The sequence below is a fragment of the Martes martes genome, assembly GCF_963455335.1.
Source record: "Martes martes genome assembly, chromosome: 12".
NCBI classification, from domain to species: domain Eukaryota; kingdom Metazoa; phylum Chordata; class Mammalia; order Carnivora; family Mustelidae; genus Martes; species Martes martes.
Genome location: NC_137900.1, coordinates 63,149,480 through 63,169,084, shown reverse-complemented (window position 1 = coordinate 63,169,084; position 19,605 = coordinate 63,149,480). Strand labels below are relative to the sequence as shown.

The window sequence follows — 19,605 nt, the reverse complement described above, 5'->3', positions numbered from 1 at the left end:
TGGGGATCGAACAGCCCCCAAGGAAAAGCCCACCCACCCTGCAGGCAGGCAAAACCCACCACCGAGGCTGTCTGTGAGCCAGGAGCCAGCAGGGTGCAGGCTGGAGTGAGAAGGAAGCTGGAGAGGCTGGGCCCTGCCTGCCTTCCCTGTTGCAGCAGCGAACTCTGCTAACCACCACAGAGGCTAGGTACGACCCACGGGAGGGAGGCTCTCGGGAGAAAAACATGCGGCTGGAAAGCACAGAAGCCTGTCTGCCTCATCGGAGCTCTGAGAGTGGGATGAAAATGTTGTGTTGGAAAGAAAGGACTTTTTTTGCAGGAGAAAGCTGGTGCACTATCTGAATCAGAAGCGTTTCTTTAACAAAATTTAGCAGATGGGCACAAATTGGCCTTTAAAGCTAGAAATCCTATTTCATCCACCAGCACTCAATATTATGTGTAATCATGTAAGTGATTCTGCTCCAATGCCTTTGGTGGGAAACCCCAAGGGAACAGCTGCACAGTCCCCTGGGCTAACCCTGAGGCCCATTTTGATCACCTGGCAGTCCTGTCCAGGAAACTGTCAGTCTTACCTCCTACCTGCTCTCATCACCAAACTCCTGGTCCTGCCTTTGCTCATGCTGTTCCTTCTGCTTGGCATGCCCTTCCCTCCCTTCTCTGTGAGTTCCTATTTTTCCTTCTAGGTCTAACTCCCTATAACAGTCCCTCCACTCCTTTTGAATCTTTCTGTCCCTCCTAGCTGAAATACTAGGTCCTCCCACCTTGCCTTTGCCTGTGCTAGTACCCCCACCGAGAACACCTGACCTCCCCCACAATCTCTCTCTTCCCTGCAAGGCTGGCTAAAGGCCCCCCGCCCCCTGGCCCTTTAGCCCACCCCCAGTAAGGATGCTTTGCTTAACCAGCCTCTGTCCTCTCAAGTCACTTCCTCACACTGGGCACACTTTGCAGGCATTCTTGAACTTTCAGGCACACCTTGAGTCTTTTCTCTCCTAAAAGGCCGTAAAGGTTCTGGAGTCAAAGAACTAGCCTTTCTGCTGCCCTTTACGTCCCCTGGCACAGTCCCGGACACACCAGAGTTGCTCCCAAAATGCTGCTGTAACTAACAATGGGTGGGACTTGGCTGAGCCGCTCCCTTAGAAAGGCAGTCCACCCCCCCAAGGCTTCAGTTTCCCCAAAAGGGAACTGGGGGGGGGAGTCTGAAGAGCCCTTCCAGCTCTGGCACTCTAGGACCCCGCCGTTGTAACCTCACAAGCTGCTGGGGATAGGAGTCGGGCCTGGGTTTTAGAGTCACAAACGCTCAGGACTGGAAGAGTCCTCAAGGGCCAGGTTATCCAGGCCACAGCTAGTTCTGGTGCCCCCCCCCACAGCACCCCTACCCCCTGGTCATCTGGAAGGTCTGTCCCTAGAAAAGGTCTCCAGGCCATTTTGCCACTGGAAGACAAAAGCTGGGTTGGCCCTGGGACAGGGAGCCAGGGGCACAGTTGAAGCTTCATCTAATCTGGGAGGGGAAAATGTGAGGCTATGGGTATCAGAACACAGGGCTTTGGAGGGCTGGTTCTGAAGCTGGATCCCAGCCAAGCCCAGAGCGTTTGGACTGCTGGCCTTCCTCTACAGCTCAGTGCAGCCCTCACCTCTGTGATGCCATAATAATGATTCATAATTATTTGTGCTTATTTCAAATAAGGGCACATCAGGTAAACCTGGATACTAGATGCGTATTTCTTTCTTTGTTTTATGGACTTTTCTAGACCTGCAGCTCTAGAAAAAAAGTGACACCTACAGTGGGCAATGAACGAATAACTTCTGGACTATGATATCCTCCAGAGTAGGAACCCATATTGCCTTATGGGACTTTGACAAATGCTTGTTGAATTGAGTAACTCAATTTAAAGTGCGTGTGAGTGCGCGTGCACGCGTGTGTGTAGCTCTGTGGTTATCTGTGCAGAAGTTCTGTGAGTACCTGCCTTGTGCACCTACACACTCCCCTCCATTCTTCTAGGCCTTCCAGGTAATAACTTAGCCTCAGACTCATCACTAGAAAGTGACGTACCTGAACTTTGAGACGTGCTTCAGTACTAAACCCTTTGCATTTTACTGAGCGATAGAAACAGAAAACAGGGGATGCCTGGGTGGCTCAGTTGGTTAAGCAGCTGCCTTTGGCTCAGGTCATGATCCCAGCATCCTGGGATCGAGTCCCACATCGGGCTGCTTGCTCAGCAGGGAGCCTGCTTCTCCCTCTGCCTCTGCTGCCACTCTGCCTGCCTGTGCTCTCTCTCTCTCTCTCTCTGACAAATAAATAAATATATAAAATCTTAAAAAAAAAAAAAACAGAAAACAAAAATCCCACGTGTAGAATAGGCTTGAATTTGATGAAAAGCTCACCGAAGACACTCTCCTTTAGAAAACATAGTCATTTCATAATTCAATCCGAGAAAGAAGCTCTCTTTCCTTTTTTTCCTTTCTTTCTGAGCTTGTTATGCTTCCTTCTCTTCTGTAATAAGTGTATTGTAACTTGGTTCATCTTCTTGCCTTGGTTGAGAAAACTCACAGCTAAATACAATGATCAATTATGTTAATGTATTAGACCAACTCCTTTTCTCGTTTTTTTCCCTCCTATTTCCCTACAGTCTCAGAAGGCAAAGTCGTTTTGGGACACTGTATCAGATCCTTTTAGCAGCGAGCAGGAATACAAGTCATAAACGCTCGGAGAGCTTGAAAACAATAGGCACCTGGAAGTAAGTCAATGATCAACCGCACTTTTCATCCGGACGACTCGAATATCTGTTTGGCCCACGCTCAAAAACGATGGTGACCTTTTCTTTCCTTTCCTTTTCAGAAAAAATATAAGCTATGCTTTTAACTGAGATGAAATTAATGGAACTGGCTTAACTTTCTATGAATTCAACATTTTCAGCTTTTACCTTGAAAGCCCTGTGAGGTTGCTGGGCGTGGGGTTTGGGTAGTTGTGCTGGTCCATGGCTTTGGGGGCCGGGACTAGAGCCAGACGCCGATGGTCGGATGGTCGGGAAGAGGGAGGACCCTGAGCTCGGAACGGGTATTCAGAGAGGGAAAGACTCCCAGTGAGCCTGTGCCCTGCCACATTTCCTTTCAGGCAGCGAAAGAAGGCGCGGACGGCGCAATGGGGCTCCAGCCCTGTGCGCGCTGAGCTTGCGGGAAGGAACGAGCTCAGCCTCAGCTCCCGCGGACGCCGAAGCGCAGCGCACAGGTAGGGGAGGCGGCAGGCCAGGCACCAACAGAAACCAAGGAGTTGTGACCAACGTCAGAGTCAGGAGTCGGACTCAAGAAGAAGAGAAGGTATCCGCGGAATATTCCCTGCCGTACCGCCCCGCCCCCCGCCCCGCAGGATGGGTGGGAAAGCGACAGCAGGTGGGCGGGTAGCCCAGGATCACTCACCAAGGTCGTTGTTGTTCATCATGGCGTTGGAGGCCCGCAGCCGGGGCCCCTGCTGGGTAAAGTGGTAGCCGAATTTGAGAAGCGTTGCGTTCTTTTCCAACATGCTCACAATCTCCATTTCCACTTTGTTGCCCAGAGGCTGGCTCTTTGATGGAGGAAAGAACAGCAGTCACCTCTCGCCCGTTTGTGCAGGAGCTCATCTCTAGGCGCAGAACCCTTGCGTGGTGGGCGGGGATCTTAGCCACTCCCCCCTCCCCCCACCAAGACCAGGGAACTGGAAGTTTGGAGAAAGCAAAGGGTCACACAGCCAGGAGTGAATGAGCTGGGATTCGAACCCAGGCCCTGCTAGACGCCAAGAACAGATCTTTCTTAGAAAACTCGAGCAGGAGGGCTCTTCAAATGAACAAGTCTCCAGGAAATGAACGATTCTACTCCCTAGGCTCTGTTCCAAACTAATTAAATCAGAATCTCTGGGAATAAGACTCAGGTGTCTGTGGTTTTTCCAACTCCCAGGTGATGTCAATATACAACCAGGTTTGGTAACCAGCCACTTGACGAATCCTTTCAATTTCCAAGTGAGGAAGTCGAGGCCCAGAAAGGGAAAAAGATTCGCCTAAGGTCACACAGTAAGTTGGGAATGCCCAGAGTTTGTTTTCTAAAGCCTCTCTCCCTCTGATTATGTTAGTTCCCTACCCCAAGATCTCTAGCGACAAAGACTGAAAGAAAACAAAAGAAAAGGAGAACCTATAATATAGTGTTGGGAAGGATACAATGAGGATGTTCATCAGTCTTATTCATAATCCTGGGGGGAAAGGAAGGCAACCTCATCTAGAGAGGGTTGCTCAAATAAATGATAGCTGAACTTTAAAAGAGAACATGAAAACTGTCAGATGGTGATGCAAATCTTTGGTCACAGGCCCTGAATGATGACCTCAAAACAATATAGAGAAAAAAAACCCAGTAATAAAACAGGTCATATTTAAGTCAAGTTACATGTATCTTCCGTACACATATATATGCCTAATGCCTAGAAAAAGCTTCCAAGTGTCCTAGTGGTGGTAGGATTGAGGAGAGTTTTTGTTTTCTTCCTTGTAACTTATGGTTTGAATTTCCTGTTACCATGTATAATAAGATAACACAAAATAAACATAAGCTTAAAGATATTTGAAGAGACATGGAGAACAAGCTAACATCACACCAAGGCTTAAAGATGTTTCTCCTAAGGGCAGGAACAAGACAAGAATCACTTTCACCAAGACTGTCCTGGGGGTCCTAGCCAGGACAAGGAGGCCCCCTTCATCCATCTCACCCACCCTTCCCCCATCACCTCTGGCAACCACCAATCTGTTCCCTGTGTCTATGAACTTGGTTCTTTTCTCTTTTTGTTTACGTTCCACATACAAGTGAGATCATAAGTATTTCCTTCTTTTTTATGACTGAGTAGTATTCCTGTGTGTATGTGCGTGTGCGGTGTGTGTGTACAGATACATATACACCGCATCTTCTTTATCCATTCATCCATTGGTTGTTTCCATGTCTTGGCTATTGTAAAAAAATGCTGCAATGAACATGGGTGTGCAAATATCTTTTCGAAATAGTGTTTTTGTTTTCCTCAGGTAAATATCCAGAAGTGGGATTGCTGGATCATATGGTAGTTGTATTTCTTATTTTTTTGAGGAATCTCTATACTGTTTTCCATGGTGGCTGCACCAATTCACATTCCCACCAGTAGTGCACAGGGGTGTCTTTTCCTCCACATTCTCACCAACACTGTTATTTCTTGTTCTTTTCGTTTTAGCCATTGTGACAGGTATGAGGTGATGTCTCATTGTGGTTTTGATTTGCATTTCCCTGATAATCGGTGGTGCTGAACATCCTTTCATGTACCTGTTGGCCATCTGGACATCTTCTTTGGAAAAATGTCTATTCAGATCCTCAGCTCATTGTTTAATGGAATTTTTAAATTTTAAAGTTTAAATCATGAAATAAATAAAATTTGAAACCCAGGTCCTTAGTCTCACTGGCCACATTTCAATTGTGTAATTAGGTCAGTACAGATGTAGAACCTTTCCATTATCATGTTAGATGGGGCTCCCCTAGTCTGTGAGCCCTTGGATAGTAAATAGTCCCCAATACCTCCAGGTCAAGGTCAAGGAACTGAATGGAGGAAGGGGGAACACAACTGACGCACAACAACACAGGAGGGCTGAGAAGATAGATTACCTCACCATCCAAAGGGACAGGCAGGGACCTCAGTTGAGGCGCTTGATGGAGAACTCCTTCAAGGTCTTATGAGTACACCAGAGCCTGTCTGGGTTCAAATGGGGCTGGGAACACCAAGCTGGGCAGGTAGAATGACACTGGTAAAGTTCCATTGCCCATTTGTCACGCCTCCTGAAAGAGCTGGGAAGAGCTCAGGCCTGTCCTCTGAGGACTCAGCACAGCCCTCAGCTCTGGCCCACTTGGCCTGGCAGATAGTATAGAGACCATATAAGGGCCCAAGAAGGAACTGGAAGGTCCCCCACCCACCCCACTTAGTAGGAAGACCAATCTTTCCTTGAGGCTGTTCTCTGGGAAAGCCCTGCTAGAACTCAGGAGGGGTTCATCTCAGAAGGCACAGTGTACCCTGAGTGGAGGAGCTGCCAGCGTCTGTGAGGGCTGCTTCTACAAAGCTGACACTCCGTGCCACTCAGTCAAGAGCACAGAGCACCCCCATGCAAACTGCCCCCACTGACCCTCCCTACATCCCTGGGGAGGCAGCGCAGGCAGCAACTGGCCCTCTGTCGTCTTAGAGATGAGTAAACGGAACCCATGTATAGAGGGAAGCTGGAACGTGCTCCCTCCACTTAATGCCAGAGCCAGGGCTTGACCTTGACCTGACACTGGAAAGACTTCAGAGGATCCTCTAGGCCCACGTTCTCACACAGGCATCCAGTATGCCTGGGATACGTGCAGATGTGTCTGGGTTTATTGGAGAAAATACAGGATTCTACTAGATAATCATGGCCAGTCTTCCCAGTGTTAATCTTTGACCGAAACCATTATTTTCACATTAAAGAGTAAAATAAGAAATGTGCACACATCTTAAGAAGTATCACACTTGCTTCATTCTCAGGCTATCCCTCTTCAGGGCCTCAATCCTTTCACAGATGAGAGAAGAGGCCATAGGGACACTACCAGAACCAAAACTCTGATCTGTTATTCTGAGATTTAGTGATCATTGTGTACCAAGTGAAGCCATAGAAGCACCTTCCATAAGTGAACTCATTTTCTCCTCCCTATAAACCTGTGGAATATGTACTATTATTATAATTTTCATCTTCTAGCCGAGGTCCATGAAGAACAGAGGCATTAACAAATTTCCCCCAAATAACGGAGTTAGTTGGTTACAGAATCAGGATTTGAATGCAGGAGTTTCACTCGAGAGTTTGCTAGTTCTTGCCTAACTTGGGTGTCTTTGAGAGAGCTCCGAAGGCCAAGGTAGGGTTGATAAGAGGGGCTATAGGCAGATGGAGTTTGGCTCAGTGTGCAGGATTGTGATCTCACCGTCCATAGTGTCTGCGTGTGGGAGGAACTGCCTGGGAAGGCCGTAGCTTCCCATCCCTGGAAGTGTGTGGACAGAGGGTTGATAGTGTCTTGTGAGAGCCTCCTAGATGTCATTATGAATGGAGAAGGCTTAGGCTCTGTGACTTTTCAGGTCTCTGGGACCTGCATTCTGTGAATCCATGAATGGCTTGCTTGGATGGCATAAAAAAATCAGGAGGCCACCTGGTCAGTGGGTGAGGGGCAGTTGGGAGCTCCTTTGGCAGAACCCCAGGGCGGGTCATGCCAGGACTGGCCCCGGCAGAGTGTGGCAGCTGAGCCGGGGAGAGGGGGCTTGAGAAGAACTCTGATCCCTCTCCTTTCAGATGTGCTTAAGAATGAAATCAATCACATGTGAAAAAATACAATCTTATTATGAAAATTCAAATGATACTAAAGCTGATTGAATAAAGTCAGAGAGCTTCCCTTCACATCCCTAGTCCCAATCCTACCCACTTTTCACAGAGTAAGCGCTAGGCCATTGGGGTGTGTTTCCCCGGATTTTTTTCTATGAAGTAGGTAGTCAAAATGTGCAGATTTTTCTTTTTAAATTTTTCCTTTAAATGGATTCCTATTGTACACACTGTTCTGCAACTTGTCTTTTTCATTGAACATTTTCTGGAGACCTTTCTAAGTCGCGACCCTGAGAACGACCTCATTTCTTTGAACGACTTCACGGGATGCCCTGGTACAGATGGACAAGGAGCTGGCTTCTGTGTTCCTTGTTATAGGCAGTGTGGCCCTGGCTTTGCAGGGGAGGGAGCCCATACTCTTTAGGCTGGACATGGGGCGGTGGAAGGGCTGGGTTGAAAGACAGGCATACTCTTAAGTTAAAATTGCCAAGAGGCTACAAACGCTGACACACCCTTCAGCAGTGATGACGGCTCTTGTTTCCCTGTGGCCGAGCATCACCAGCCTGATGAGAAGATGACCAGATTTGCTGGCATATGAACAACCAACCAACGCTCTAGGCAGAATTGAGTGGGTGGCTCTGAGACCCCCATTCTGGGCAGAGGTGCCATGGGCCTCAGGAAGCTCACTTTGTGCATCTGATGGGATCAATCAGATCAATCAATCTGATGGCCTTTCCTTTGTGGTCCAGAAGACGTGGGCAAAAGGAAAAAGTCTGGGAATTACCTAGTTCAAGTTCAGAGTTGCAAACCCAAGCTGATATTAAAATTCCCTCTGTATCATAGCTGCCAAGTTCTGCTCTGCTTTCACACCCCTGCAGATGGGGCCATGTCACCTGTGAGGCACCCTGCTCCATGCCTGAGTACCTCTGCTGGTTAATAAGGTCTTTCTGGCCAAACCAGAGCAAAGGAAAATAGCACAGCTGATTCTCACTTTGATGATTTTAAAGCATGTCGGTCAATTCTTTGATCCTCCTCCCTTCCAAACACCCCTCTCTTTGAGGGTGGTTGTGCTTAGTGACTCACTTCCAACAGAGAGACCATGGCTGAAGGGACTGTGTAACTTCTGGGGTTGGCTCATAAAAAGGCATGTATGGCTTTCTTCTTTCTCCGCCTTGGATCGCTCACTCCAGGAGAAGTTAGCTGTCATGTCGTGAGGCCACTCAAGCAGCCTGGGGAAGAGGTCCACACGGCAAGGAGCTGAGGCTTCCTGCCAACAGCCATGGAGGGAGCCATCTTGGAAACGGTATCTCCAGCCCTGTTCAGGCCCTTAGGCTGTACTTGACTGCAGTCTGGTCAGAGAGCTTGGGCTGGAACCATGTGAGCAAACTGCTCGAGGATTCCTGACTCCCAGAAACTGTGAGCTCATACATGTTCGTTGTTATTCTAAGCTGCTGAGTTTGGGGACGTAATCTGTTCCACAGCTATAGATAACTGATATGCTCCCAGACAACAATGAACCAAAAAACCAGACCTAAAACAGCACCATGGGATTTCATTTACATGAAGTTTAAGAGCAGGCAAAACTCATCCATCGTGACAGAAATCAGGCATGATTGCACTTGGAGGGTATTGATTGGGAGGGGGCATATGGGGTGCTAGAAATATTCTATATCTTGACCTTGGTGTTGATTACCCAGGTGTGTTTGTGTGTGTGTGCATATATATATTATTATATAATAATACATATACCATATAAATCCATATAAAATATATATATAAATACATTAAGCTAATTATGGTGTATTTGTTACTGTATGTAAGTTACACTTTGATAAGAAATAGACATAAGTAGGAAAAGGAATAAGGAAGGAGAGAAAGGAGATCAAAAATTGTTTTCTGCACCAGCTAGACTCTGTCAGAAGTCAGTGCTCCTACCCCACCCTTCCAGCACTGACTGGTCTAACTAACAATAGAAATATCACGGCACCTGGGTACTTCAGTCAATTAAGCATCGACTCTTGAGTTTAGCTCATGGTCTTGGGGTTCTGGGATCAAGGCCCGCATCGGGCTCTGCCCTGAGTGTGAAGCCTGCTTAGGATTCTCTCTCCCTCTCCCTCTGCCCCTCCCTCAGCCCTCTCTAAAAAAACCCTGAACAACAACGACAACAATAAAATAATAGAAATATCACCTCCCTCTTCTTGAGAGAAGAAACATGTCACGTACTCATTAAAGGATCAACACATGAAAGCCTCTAACAACCCTGTTGCACGAGTATGTGCATCCTTCCCATTTCAGAGGTGAGGAGACTGAGGCATGGGTACATGAAGTGGTCCCTCTCCACCGTTACACAGCAAGAATACCAGAGTGGAGGCTGAGCTTGGACTTGATCCTCGTTTGACTTCAAGTGTCAGAGATTTGAAGACAGGTAATCCCTGGGTCAGGCTGTCTCCTGTCTGGAAATCTCCTGGCTTTTCAGAACAGAGTGTAGCCTCCACTGGGGATCGGTCATGGCGCAAGATGGTTGTTGTCACAAATCTTTATTCTGATTTATGCTGATCTGTGTCAGAAAACGATTTTCTTGACCTTATATTTTTTGCTCTTATTTCCACTGACTCTATCTCGTTTTTTCCCTGAGAAGTGAGGTCAGTGAAAGACTGTACTTGGCATTTTGAAGAAGGGACAGTGACACATGGCTGTCCTCTCTTGGAGGCTGGATGTTTCCAGGCTGAATTACTTCAGTACCCACAGAGACAGACACAAAAATTATGCACAAGCCAAGAGCTGCGGCTTAGAGGCTGAATGTATAAGGAACAAAGCAGAGAACATCATGGGTGGTGAAGTTTTGCCTGCTTGGTTTTCTTCTTTTTTGCAAAACCAAAAGTCACATTCAGCCTCATTAAAAAAAACAAAACAACAACAACAAAAACTTAGCCATCTGTCTTGAGTATGTAATCTAAAATTAAGGGGGTGTCACCCCGTGTGAAAACCTTCAGGATCCTATTTTGTGGCTGTGTTTTCTTTCTAAACTTATTTGCACTAGGAAAATAATCCAATCTGGGTAAACAAGAATATCCCATCCACTTCCTTGATCTTCTTTTCAAAATATGAAGCATATCCTCACTGTCTAGTCTTGGAAATGAAATGTGAGAGATCCAGCCAATATCCCCCAGACACGGCACATAACTTCATTCGGGTAGGGGTCATGTTTTCGGGCCTTGTCTGCTCCAAGGCAGGGAGTACCCTGTACCCCAAGATCCTGGGGAAGGGCCTGCTGGAGGTGGCTTTGTTGGGACTGACGAGGGCGGATCGAGAGGGACAGGGAATCACCATTTGGAATTGGTTAACTTGGGATGGAGAGGGTGGGCAAGCACTCTGTACACAGTGCCTGCTCCTAGGGCCTAAGGGTCTCTCCTGTCCAGCCACAAGTGCAGCCTGTCTGGAAGGCGGGACACCTCAGTTCTGGCCCAGCTCTGGCACTAATTTGATCCCTGACCTCAGCAAGCCCTGTCCCTTTTCTGATCCTCAGTTTCCCTACCTGCAAAAGGAGGGTGGAACTAGACATTTTCCTGATGGTGTCGGCTCTGTGTCCTGGCCTCTCTGCCCCCTCCCACCCTCACTGCTGGCTCAGGGCCACTCGAGGCAGAGCACAACATTGCTTGGAGATAAAGAGAGATGACTGAGTAAACAAACAGCCCCAGGATCCCAGTTCCCGGATTTGGGTCCTGAGCCAGCCAGCCAGGCTCTTGTCACCGGGGCAGAACTCCCCAAGTCCCTTTCTCTTTTGTTTGGCCGTATAAGGAAGAAGGACAGAGGCTCCCTAACGCAGGTTACAGTTCCAAGGGCTCAGGGGAAAGCTGTGGCCTCTGAGGAGCTCGGTGACTAACCAGGAATGAGGAATAAATCAAATGCCACTCACCACCTCCTCTGTGACCCACCCCTCAGAGGCCAGAGTGGGGGCACCCGAGGAGAGATGCACTGTGAGAGGCCCTGGTGGCCTTCCCTAGACTCCAGGCCTATGGGAGCACTGCCCCACAGGTCGCCCTCATCTCTCTGGTCTCCCAGGCCCTGATGCCTGCCCTCAAGCCTCTCCTATCCAGCTGGCAACCATCTGCCCAGAACACAGCCCACAGCCTGCTTTCATCCAACCTACCCATTAAGAGCCCTTTGGATTTATAACTCCCTTTCTGGATTCTTCCAGGGGATGGGCTCCACGGCTTTCCCCCTCTCCTTCTCTTTCATGTGGTTTGCTGCACTTAAGATGCCTCGGCCTCCATTTTACTCTCTGAGATACTATCCATCCTAGGAGTTTATCTCAAACTCCACCTCCTCCAAGAAGCCCTCCAAGATGCCTCCTCCTCCTGACTGAGATGGCTTCCCCAAGGCCCACCATCTGCAGTTTGCTGAAGCACCTGGTTCAGTGATCATTTCTGTACTTGTCTGCCCTCTCGTGCAGTGTGGAATTGCTGGAGGGCAGAGCCAGAGCCTCATTCATATACAGAGCCTAGCACAGCCCTGGAGTTCAGCTAGCACTCATCAAACTCTCAGATGAACCAAAGATAAGGCTCCCAGGATGGTGGGGGGAGAGGGTGACCAGCGCCCTGGGCTCTCCCCCAGGGAAAGGGACCGCTGAAAAAGCCAAGACAGACCCACACAAAACTACAGTAGGAGTCAAAAGACCAGAGAAGCACACTTCATGGACTATGGAGTCACATCAACCTGGGTTCGAATCTTACCTCTATCACTTACTCACTGTGTGACTATGGGCAGGTTACAGAACTTGCCTGGGCATTAGTGTCCTCATCTACAACACAGAGGGGGTTATCATGCCCACTCACAGAGAGTCCTGGAGAGCATTAAATGAGATAATGAATACATGGTACCACCTCAGTAAATTAGCTCTTAGAATACTGTGTGAACTCTCTAGGTCACCTTTGGAATAATTATGAAAGCTCACAACTTCATAGTTGACATCTGTCATTTACTTAGAAGTAGAAACTCTTTCGATCCCATTTTGTAGGTGAGGAAACTGAGGCTCAGGAAAGTGAGCATGCTCACACTGGGTGTTCAGTGAGGAGGAGGGTGCTGGTCAGCACTGGCTCTGACTCTGGGCTCAGCCAAGGTGGACAGCAGCAAGAGGGAAGGTAGGCAGCTCACTCTCTGTCAGCTTTCATCACAAGGACCCGCCAGTGCTCTGGGTCACTTCTGGCCAACATTCTGCCCCAGGAGTCAGGTTTCAGCTGACGCTGGGTAGCCCCTGACTCCCTGCCCAGCCAGGCTTGGAGTCACACAAATAGCCAATCCCAGGCCTTGGTCCAGGGCTGCTGCTAAGCCTGCTGCATGCCTTTGTTCCAGTGGCTCTGCCTCTCCTGCCTGCAATAAAGCAGGATCAGCAGTGGCAGAAAGAGAGGGAATGGGGAGGGACGGGAATGGGTAATGTGGGAGCAGCCATTGGCATGCGAGAGATGCAGAAGTCCAGTGTAGCAAATTCACATGACAGGGCTGCTGCTGTTTATATGAATTAGAAAAAAGTACCTTCTCTGGCTGAACCAAGCCCCATACCAAGGCTTGGAGAGTAGGGTGTGGGTTGGATTTTGCCCCCTGCCTCCTGTGCAGTGAACAACATACACAACCACCCAGGCCAGCCCTGCTTACCAAGCACCACTGATGGGCCAAGTTCTGAGCTGGGCACTGAAATAAAGAGATGGCTCAAATACAGCACCAGCTTCTGAGAAGCTCATGGGAAGCCAAAGTGCTAGGAGAACACAATGGGGATCACTTAACTCTCTCTGGGGAGAGGGTTAGAGGCTCTAAGGTAAGCTAATGGGAGAAAGTAGCGATAGGCAGGCTCTCAAAAAAAAAAAAAAAGAAAGTTCAATTTGTAGTGTTTGTCAATTTCCATAGTGTAAATGTTCCCACCAGGAGTGATTTCAAGTTAACAGCGTGCCATCACTGAGGTGGAGTGTGGAGAGATGCCTACAATCAGCTCTGGCAAGCAGGCTCTAGAACCCCGCTTGAGGGAGAGGAATCAACTGAATCTAGAAGGTAGAGGGGGGATTCTCCAGGCTGAGAAGGGGTAGGTGTGGGAGAGGACATTCTAGAAGGAGAGAACCAAGAGTGGAGATGTGGAGGTGCACAAGTAGAGGGTTATCAAGAGGTTAGGGTTGGGAAGGGCTGACCAAGTCTTTGGGAGCCTGGTAATGCTTTAGTTCTGGACTCGCACAAGGGCACGTGCCCACCATGATTCATTAAGCTGCCCACTGAAGTTTTGTGCACTTTTCCATATGTGTGTGATATTTTACAATAAGGATTTCATTGACGGATAACCGCTGTTTATACTTTTGTTATATTTCCTTCCAATATTTTTTCCATGCACGTATTTATATGACCATCTGGCAAACATTGTCAGGTAGGAAAACAAAAGTTCCCTATCCAGAGCCCCTAAATAAGAAAGCATTTTAACATCAAAAGCAATGTGGTATCATGGAAAGAGTGTGGTCTCTAGAGTCACAGAGACCTGAATTCGAATTCTGCTTCCCAAAGTGCTAAGTGACTGGTGCTAAGAAAGTGGCTTGTCTTAGTCTGTCTGGCTGCTTCTCTTCTTCAGACTGAGTCAGATAATACCCACAACCTGCAGGGTGGTCGGGCAGGTCAGAGATGATGTGTGTAAGGTGTGTCACACAGAACCCTGCCCACCAGAGACCCTTAACACAGGCGACGTGTAAGGTATCATAGCCAGCATCATCTTAGAAAGTCAGAGCTGAAAGAGCTGCTCTGATAATAAAGGACTGAACCCCAGAAGCTACAGAGAAATGGTAACCCCATAAGGTGAAAGTCAAACTAGTATCTGCCCAGAGAATAAACGTGACGGCAATGAGACTCAGAAGCCCACTGAGTGGGGTGGGGGAAGTGTTTGAAGAAAACAGGGATAGTTAGCCTGGTGGGGAAGACTCTAGTGGTTTATAATATTTGTGCCCCAGATGAGTCCCATGTGCAGCAGAGAAGAGAATTAAGCCCAATAAACACGACTTGCAGGAAGCTGATTTCGACTGGATATGGGGAGGGATATTCTCACTAAGAACCAGAGGGGTGATCTTGGAAAGGAGTGAGCTCCCATCACTAGGGGTATACAAGCAGAAGCTGGCAGAGCACTTAAAGGGCATGATGAAGAAGGAAGATGAGCATGGTGGAGGGTGGGGACCAATAACCTTTGGGGTGCCTTGAAGCTGGGCCCCAGACCTGTGCCGTCCAGCAGCATCTAGCCATCCCTCAGTACAAGGGCAAGGGTAGAACCATGAGCATCCTGCAGTGAAGGACACAAAGAGACCTTTGTGCATCTAACCTGGTTATCGATTTTCAGTTCCACTAGAGAAGTGTTGTATGGAAGAGCTTCCACCAGGCGCAGGATCCCGGCTCCGGAAATGAAGTTGGATTCCACGTTCAGCGTCTTCAACACCTTATTGACCTTGAGCATCTCCGCGAGGGCCTTGAAGCACGGGAAAAAACAAGGGGACCTGTGAGTCACCATGAGCAAGGCTGGAGACCCTCTAGGGTAGAACCTAAAGTACCAAGAAGGCCTTGCTGGGAGTGAGAGTTCCTTGAACACTCATGCTCCTCGAGCCAGGGACCAGGTAAGACAATCTCTACAACCCTCTTCACAAAGCACAACTCCCGTGTCTCTCCTCCCCTCCAATGCATCTTGGCTCCCAAAACCTAACTGGAGAATTCTACATTCCTTAGCCTGCATCTGGCCTTGAACATCTGGTTCTCCTCCCTTGCCCGGCCTCAAGTCTCACTGCTCCCTTACGGCGGGGCTGATCTTGGCTGCCTGTGCATGCCTGGTGCTCTCCCACTGCTTTGCCTTTGCTCATCCTGTCCCTGCCGCCTGGGATGCCCTTTCCTTTCCACTTTGTCCAAACCCTGCCCGTCCTTCAAGGTCATTCTCAATTCCTCTCTAGGAGCCTTTATACTGACGGCCTCAGCCAGCTGAGGCCTGACCTCTTGCACTTTGTAGAATTTATCCATAACTTCCCTCACAGAACTTGTATTCCTCTGTTCAGAATTGTTTTTATACTGGTGTTGTCTCTTCCATCAGACTCTCTACTCTTGGTGGGATGAAAATGCATCTTATTCATCCCAGGGTGCCCATGTGCTCAGCACACAGTAGGTTCTCGGCCATAGTTCACTGAGTGACTAATGGAGTCCCAACCTCCTTATGCATCCTCCACTTGTCACTTCTATTTCCCTGTTGAGGTTCCATGGAGTCATTATTCCCTTCATCTGAGCAGCAGAGAGCACAGAAGGACGCCTGGGAAACCACCCCACTGGGCAAGTGACCAGGGCAAATGGGAGAAGAGGAGCTCAGGTGGCCCCCAGCACGTTTCAGAGGAATTCAGCCAATGGGGTGTAGATGACAATCAGAGCCTCTGAAGGAAATGAGGTAATTAGCAGTTGGTGGAAACGATGTGTCATGGAGGAAAGGGGACACCAGCAGCTGGTAGCCCAGGATGTGCCATCAGTGGGCCCTGGTTGTCTGAAATGACTCTCTGAGCCAGGAACGCCCTTCCCACGATCCCTGCTTGCTGAAACCCTATATAAGCTCAGCTCCCAGAAAGCCTTCCTTGTTGAAATCATACTTTCCTCCTCCCCCTGCTTCCATGTGCCCCCAGGATGGCATGCCAGCTATCTCTCAGACCCTGAGGATGTTCGACATTCCTGAGGAGAGGGCCACAGGCTGTGTTCTTTCCACAGCATCTCTTTTGCTCCCCAGAGAAGACCTGTCCAGGTCTGATAATCAAAATATTTAATAACCGATAGGCAGGTGCCCCAGGCCAATCCAAATGGACCAGCTGGTGGCTGAGCAGGTCCCAGAGACCCTGTCATGCCAGGTGTCAGCTCATTCCTGGATCATGGTAGAGGAATGGGGGTACAGGGAGAGGAGCTGGGGCAGGGAGTAGGGGCGCTCACAGAACTTTTCACTCATCTGTAGAATTTAAGAAACAAATGAACAAAGGAAAAAAAGAGACACACATGAAAATAGACTCTTAAATACAGAGAACTGGTGGTTGCCAGAGGGGAGGTGGGTGGGAGGATGGGTGAAATGGATAAGGGGGATTAAGAGTACACTTATCCTGACGAGCACTGGGAAATGAAGAGAAATGTTGAATCATTATATTGAACACCTGAAACTATTATAGCATTAATTATACTTCAATTAAAAATTAATTTTTTAAAAGAACTGATTGCTACTCAATAGACTTCAAAGCCAAGAAAGTTGTTAGGGATAAAGAAGGGTATTACAGAATGGCAAAGGGGTCAATTCTCCAAGAAGACATAACAATCCTTAATGTATAGGTGCCCAACAACAGAGGGTCAAGCTATAAGGGGCAAAAGCTGATAGAACTGCAAGGAGAAAAATGAATCACTGCTAGAGTTGGAGATTTTAATAGCCCTCTATCAGGGATGGAAATATCCAGAAGGTTGAAAATCAGTAAGGATGTAATTGAACTCAACAACGCCATCAGTCAACTGGATAGAAGTGACACTTATATGCTACTTTATCCTACAACAGCAGAATACACGTTCTTCTCAAGTTCACATGGAACATTCATAAGATAGATCACATTCTGGGCCATGGAACATACCTTAACAAATTTAAAAGAAACAAAATCATACAACATCTGCTTTCAGAGCTCTGTAGCATTGAGCTAGAAATCAGTAACAGAAAGATAACTTTGAAAATCTACAAATATTGTGTGGTCATTAAACAACACATTTCTAAATACATGTAGGGCAAAAAAGAAACCTTAAGAGAAATAAATGAAAACATACCTTATTAAAATTTGTGGGATGCAGTGGAAGTGGAGCTTAGAGGGAAATGTCTAGTATTGAATGCATCGATTTTAAAAAAACCTAAATTCAATAATCCAAGTTTCCATTTTAGAAAACTTTTAGAAGAGCAAAATAATCCAAAGAAAATAAATAAGAATTAGAATAGAAATCAATGAAGCTGAAAACAGATGAATAGAGAAAATCAGAGAAGTGAAAGGCTAATTCTTTGAAAAGATCAATAAAATTGATATGCCTTAAGCCAGGCTAAGAAAAAAGAGAGAGAGAGACAAATTACTAATATCAGAAATGAAAGAGGCCCATTACTACAGATCCCATGGGAATTGAGAAGATAATAAAGGAAAATTGTGGACAACTCTTATGTCCACAGATTTGATAACCTTGATGAAATGGACTAATTTCTTAAAAGATACAATTTGTCAAAGCTCACATAAGAAGAAATAGATAATTTGAGTAGGCCTATACCTATTAAAGAAATAGAATCAATAATTAATAACCTTCCAAAACAGAAATCACCAGGCCCACATAGTGAATTCTACCAAATATTTAAGGAAGAGATGATACCAGTTCTCTACAATCTCTTTCAGAGAATGGAAGCAGAGGGAATACTTCGTAACTCATTCTATGAGGCCAGGGTTATCCTAATACCAAAACAAAGACATTACAGGAAAACTACAGACCAATATCTCTCCTGAGCATAGATGTAAAAATCCTCAAAAATAAAGCAAATTGAATCTAACAATGTTTAAAAAGGTTATACACTGTGACCAGTGGGATTTATCCCAGGTATGCAAGGCTTGTTCAACATTTGAAAATCAATTAGTGTAACCCATCACAACAACAGGCTAAAAAAGAAAAGTCACATGATTGTAACAATAGATGCAGAAAAAGCATTTGACAAAATCCAACACCCATTCATAATAAAAACTCTCAGTAGATTAGAAATAGATGGGAACTTCCTCAACTTGGTAAAGAATATTGACAAGACACCTACAGTTAACAACATACTTAATGGTAAGAGACTCAAAATGTTATTACTAAGATTAGGTACAAAGCAAGGATAAACCCACTTACCACTCCTTTTCAACATCAAAATAGTTCTAGCTAATGCAATAGGCAGGAAAGATAAATCAAATATATAAATCAAACATATATATATATACATATATACACATATATATACACATATATACATATATATACACACATATATATACACACACACACACATATATATATATACATATGTGTATATATATGGAAGGAAGAAAAAAACTGTTTGCAGCTGATATGATTGTCTTTGTAGAAAATCTGAAAGAACTGACCAAAAAAAAAACAAAACAAAAACCCTCCTGGAACTAATCAATGATTATAGCAGGATAGCAGGATATAGGATTGACATATAAAAATTAAACACTTTCCTATATTCCAGGAAGGAACAAGTGGAATAGGAAATTAAAAACACCGCACCATTTACATTAGTACCCTCAAAAGTGAAATACTTAGGTCTAGAGCTAAAAAAATATGTAGAAGATCTATATGAGAAAAGCTATAAAACTCTGATGCATAAAAATCAAAGAACTAAATAAATAGATATTCCAGGGTGCCTGTGTGGTTCAGTTGGTTAAGCAACTGCCTTCAGCTCAGGTCATGATCCCAGGGTCCTGGGATTGAGTCCCACATCCGCTCCCTGCTCAGCGGAAAGCCACTTCTTGCTCTCCCTCTGCCTGGTGCTCTGCCTATGTGTGCCCTCTCTCTCTAACTGTCAAATAAATAAATAAATTCTTTAAAAAAAAAAAAGATATTCCATGTTCATGGATAAGAAGACTTAATACTGTCAAGATATCAGTTCTTCCCTGCTTGATCTACAAGTTCAGTGCAACCCCAGTCAAAATTCCTGCAAGTTATTTTGTGGATATTAACAAACTGATTGCTGCTAAATGATTAACTGCCATCTTTGGTAAGCTAATTCTTGCACTTTTAACCTGTTACTAGTGTTGTAATAATCATACTATACTGTCAGGCTTTAGTTGTCTGCATGGCTAAATGGACCGTTATATTCATGAAAGTGGGAGCTATAGGGGCGCCTCGGTGGCTCAGTTGCTTAAGCATCTGCCTTTGGCTCAAGTCATGATCTCAGGGTCCAGGGATCATACGTTGGGCTCCCTGTCCAGCGGAGAGCCTGCTTTTCCCTATCCCTCTGCCTGCTGCTCTCCCTGCTTGTGCTCTCTCTCTCTTTCTCTCTCTCTCTCTCTCTCAGATAAATAATAAATAAAAATATTTTTAAAAAAATGGGAGCTATGACTGCCGGTCACAGTCATATTCTCAGAACCTAATTTGGTGCTGGACACAGACTCTCAATAAATATGTTTGAATATTTAGCAGAAAAGAAAAAAAGAGTTGTTGGCTAC

At 46.4% G+C, this 19,605-nt stretch overlaps 1 protein-coding gene across 1 annotated transcript in view; it reads right to left on the bottom strand.

The window, feature by feature from the left end:
• The window catches only part of TMOD1 (tropomodulin 1), an 83,629-nt gene that overhangs the window by 5,254 nt on the left and 58,770 nt on the right, over nt 1–19,605 (bottom strand). Inside the window, exons 8-9 of the mRNA XM_080820546.1 lie at nt 14,688–14,831; nt 3,414–3,558 (exon numbers count right to left, since the gene is read on the bottom strand). Of these exons, the coding sequence (XP_080676672.1) occupies nt 3,414–3,558; nt 14,688–14,831 (289 nt within the window). The remainder of the gene's footprint in view (nt 1–3,413; nt 3,559–14,687; nt 14,832–19,605) is intronic.